Source organism: Echinops telfairi, unplaced genomic scaffold (assembly GCF_000313985.2).
Source record: "Echinops telfairi isolate 266 unplaced genomic scaffold, ASM31398v2 ScPeMD7_23;HRSCAF=83, whole genome shotgun sequence".
Classification (NCBI taxonomy): domain Eukaryota; kingdom Metazoa; phylum Chordata; class Mammalia; order Afrosoricida; family Tenrecidae; genus Echinops; species Echinops telfairi.
The window spans coordinates 54,998,152-55,002,356 of record NW_022103920.1 but is presented as its reverse complement, the minus strand read 5'-3'; the positions used below and the strand labels follow the sequence as shown (position 1 = coordinate 55,002,356).

The 4,205-nt window shown below is 39.1% G+C and overlaps 1 protein-coding gene across 1 annotated transcript; it reads right to left on the bottom strand.

Moving 5' to 3' along the window:
- Positions 1-2,863: 2,863 nt before the first annotated feature.
- Positions 2,864-3,767, bottom strand: LOC101647205 (cold shock domain-containing protein E1-like). Its single transcript, XM_045288649.1, is given in 2 exon segments — positions 2,864-3,326; positions 3,328-3,767. Coding segments are annotated over 2 exon segments (903 nt in total).
- Positions 3,768-4,205: the final 438 nt, after the last annotated feature.

Here is a 4,205-nt window from a genome sequence, read left to right as displayed (position 1 = left end):
GGAACCAAGAAGAATCAAAGAACTTGAATTGTGGTGCTGTACAATAATATTGAAAGGACTATGGACTGCTAAAATTACTTCTGTCTTAGAATAAGTATGACCAGAGGGATCCTTGGAGGTAAGGATGGCAAGACTTCATGTTACATATTTTGGACATGTGGCCAGGAGAGATTTATCTGGAGAAGGTCATCATGTTTTGCAAGATGAGGGGAAGCTAAAATGATGAAGGTCCTTCAAGAGATGATTGACACCCTGGCTGCAACAATGCACAGGAGCAATTTTGAGGATGGAGCAGCACCATGTAGTGTTTCATTCTGTTGTGCATAAGGTCACTATGGGACAGAGCCAACTCGATGGCATCTAATATCAGCGATATTAAAATCTTACTAATGGAATGTCTTCTTTGTGAAGACTGTTGAGAGTTTCAATAATAATGTCATGTGTATTGACAATATAGGAAATTTGGACTAGAAAGATGTTGCAGATAATGCAGAAGTACAATAAAGAACCTGTATCCAGACAATAGGAAGAATGACTACAAATCAATAACAAGAGACCAAAAAATTAAAGTATGAGAGAAACTATAGAGATAATTGAAATGGCCAAGAAGCATAAACAATGTTGGTCAGTATAGTTACTCACCACAGAAATGTAAAATAAAATTGGAATGATATATCACAGTTTCCTGAATGTCTAACATTAAAAACATAAAATTTAAATGGTAGTAAGAATCTGGAATTCTGTTACATTGTGAGTAGAAGTGTGAATAGGTTTAATCCATTCCAGAAACTGCCTGTCAATACTCATGAAAACTAAACTTACACTTAGCCTATGACTTAGCAATCTTATTTCTAGGTAAGCCCAAAAGAGAAGTAAGAAGTACCAGAGACACATATAGAGTTATTTGCGACTATTTTATTTTAATTGCCCCCAAATTAAAAGAATGCACATGCCTATCAACAAAAGAATAGATACATAAAATGTAATATATTCAGCAATGAGACATTTACGATAATATAAAAGAAAAAGCAACTGCTACATGTAGGAATAGAGGAATAGTTTGGACATACAAATGAAGTTCAATACTTCATGGCTTCAGACTGCATGTATCGATATAAAAACCTAAAACCAGACAGAATTAACCTATGATGATAGAAAGTTAGATTTGTGGTTATCTTTGTGGGTCGGGGATTAAGGGTTATGAGAGAGCCTTCTTGAGTATTTTCAACACTCTATTTATTCATCCAGGTGATGCTTGTGTACATGGGTTTATGTAAGTGAAATAATTGAGTGGTGCACTTAGGATTCAAGGAAATACACACCTTCCAGAGTAGTTAAGATTTTAAAATTTCACAATACTAAATGTTGGCACACATAAAGCACACTGTAATCTTTATGGCGTTATTATTTACTTTTCAGACCACTGCAATTCATGATGCCCCCGAGTGTGCAGAGTAAACTCACATCCATAGAGTAGTCAAAGCTGAGTGTTTGGAAGCAGATCACCAGACCTGACTTTTAAGGTGCCCCTGGGTTGATTTGAAATGTCAGTCTTTGAGTTAGTCGCCCAGTGCTTACCCATCTGTGCCACCCAGAGACTCCATATAAAAATAGTACAATTTTAGAAATCTGTGGGCAACATCTGCCAAATCTGAATATTCACATACTCAAACCTCCTGTAATTCCATGAATCATATATGCACCAAAATACACATACAAGAATGTCTATTTATACATTATTCCTAATAGCTCAAAAGTAACAACAATCCAGATGTTTATTACTGTAAAACGCATAAAAATTGTGACATAATTTTACAATGCAACACTAGTTTATTGCTTTATGAGGCAAGCAAATGACTGCTATACAAAAAATTTTTTTAAAAAGAATGACTCATGACATTAAGTTGAATACAGAAGCCAGGCACCAAAAAATACATCATATACTGTTGTATTTGTACAAAACTTCTCTCTGGTGTTAAAGTCGGGATAGCGGCTACTTTTGTAGGGTTGTGACCAAAAGCTAAACCCACTGCCATCCAGTCAATGTGAGACTGTAATTCTTTTTTGTTTTTTTTTCAGGCACAACTTGTAAAAAAATTTTTTTGTTTTGTTTTTAAATTAATAAAAGAAATTGGGTCCTAGAAGCTGCAGTGGTCTAAGCAGCAGCAAATTTGTGCATTCATCATACTTCTGGCACACCTCATTTGCATGAAATTCCGCACCATCCATACTGATTGTAGTAAACTTACCTCCCCACCTGCCCCCATCCTAGGGGAAAAAAAAACTATACTGGAAGATAATTTTCAGAGATATCTAACCAAACTTCATTAAGTGGACTGTGACAAGATTATAAATTATATGAAAAATAACCTCTTAACATTTGGCCATATGTAAGAAAATGGTTTGTCTACTATAAATTTGTTTAATTTTTAAAAGGTAATATAGTCTACCCTCATCTGGTCCTCAGAATTAAAGCATAATGAACAGGAAAGAAAAAAGGAATTGCAACTGAGTGCTGAGGCAGACCACAAGTATGAAGGCAGAGTAGACACGAAATATCAAGTGCAGAATTTCATAGGGCCAACAAGGTAGCAGTCTATAGTGATCACTTAGAACACAGACGAAGTGGATTTTGCAAATTACCAATTGCGTTAAATGCACCAAAGAACGCTCCTAAAATTGATACTATAAGGCACCACCTTAAGTTTTCCATGCCGCAACTGTGTATAATTTTAAAATGGTTTTCTTAAATTTATTTATTTATTAAACAAAACACGAGGAAGGTTTTAAGAGTGGTGTAATAGCTCATTAGAATAAGTATTTCAGTTTGGGGAGGGATGAAGAGGGAGATATTCAGAACTCTTCACCAAAACCCCCGCAACTTGATCACAGTGCATTTATGAGGTGCTTTGTGGATGGGGGAGTCAATGACACCAGCTTGATGGATCTTTCTTTCGGCACCACATCCCATTGAGTTATCTGCTCCCCTTGGCTGACAGCGAACCATGAGGCGAGGAACACTGGCATCATCCAGGGTGATGCTCTTCAACCGACTGACCAACCAACCAGGCCTTGGAGCGGAAACAGCTTTGGGACCTTCGCAGACACACCACACATTGCAGGCACTGCATTTGCCAGTGCACTGATTAAGGATCACCGAGAACTCCACTTCATCTCCTGCCTGCAGCTCAATGCCATCCTGAACTTCCTTCACGTGGAAAAAGAGCTTCTTGCTGTCTCCTACGTCATAGTTAATGAAGCCAACCTGACCTTTCACACACGCCACTGGGGCCCTACACAGGGGTTTCATGTTGTAGGCCAGAGTGTGCCTTCTGACCCAGAACACACAACTGGAACTTGACACTCTCTGCTTCCTGCAGGCAATCCCCTTTGTTGACCAACCCAACTGTGCCAAATGGACACGCCTCACCTTTCATCTCCCCTTCTTCCACAATCTCCATCATTCCTTGGTACTCGGTCTGTGTTGGCTCAACACTCCTTAGGGGACGAAGGACTTGACCAGAGTAGATCGTGGGATGAGCTTCTTCAGAAACACCATTCACTGCGTGTCTTTTAGTCACTTTCTCTGCACTGACTTTGTTGCCTTTGCCTTTGGACAAGCTGTACTTGACCGTGTCTCCCAATTCCAAGCCATCAACATCACCAGAGAACCCACTGCAATGGGGAAAGAGTTCCTTATCATGATTGCCTGTTTCAATAAATCCAAAATTATCCTTCAGATTCTTAATGGAGGCAAACTGCCTCATTCTTCTTCCCGAGGAGTGGTTGGTGAGCTTGAACTGCTGGCCTTGCAGTGATCAGCCCAATGCTTACTCACGGCATGTAGGAGAATACTAAACCGAACTAAACTCACTGCCATCCAGTCAATGCTGACGCAGAGCCACGCTGTAGGGCAGGGTGGGCTGCCCCGTGAGTGTACTGGAGTAGAAGCCCTGCTTTACTCCTGCGAAGTAGCTGGTGGTATCGAACTGCTGACTTGGAGGCTAGCACCCCAAAGCATAACCACTTAACCAGGATTTCTACAAGAGGATTATAAGTAATAACTAATATCATATTTTACACCTGCAACTTTCAATTTATATATTATATTTTTGGTATATTTAAAATCTTATCCCCTTTATTTTCAATTGAAAACAGTAGGGCCCAAATGTGCTTTGCCTCAAGTCACAAAAGGGAAAAAAAAA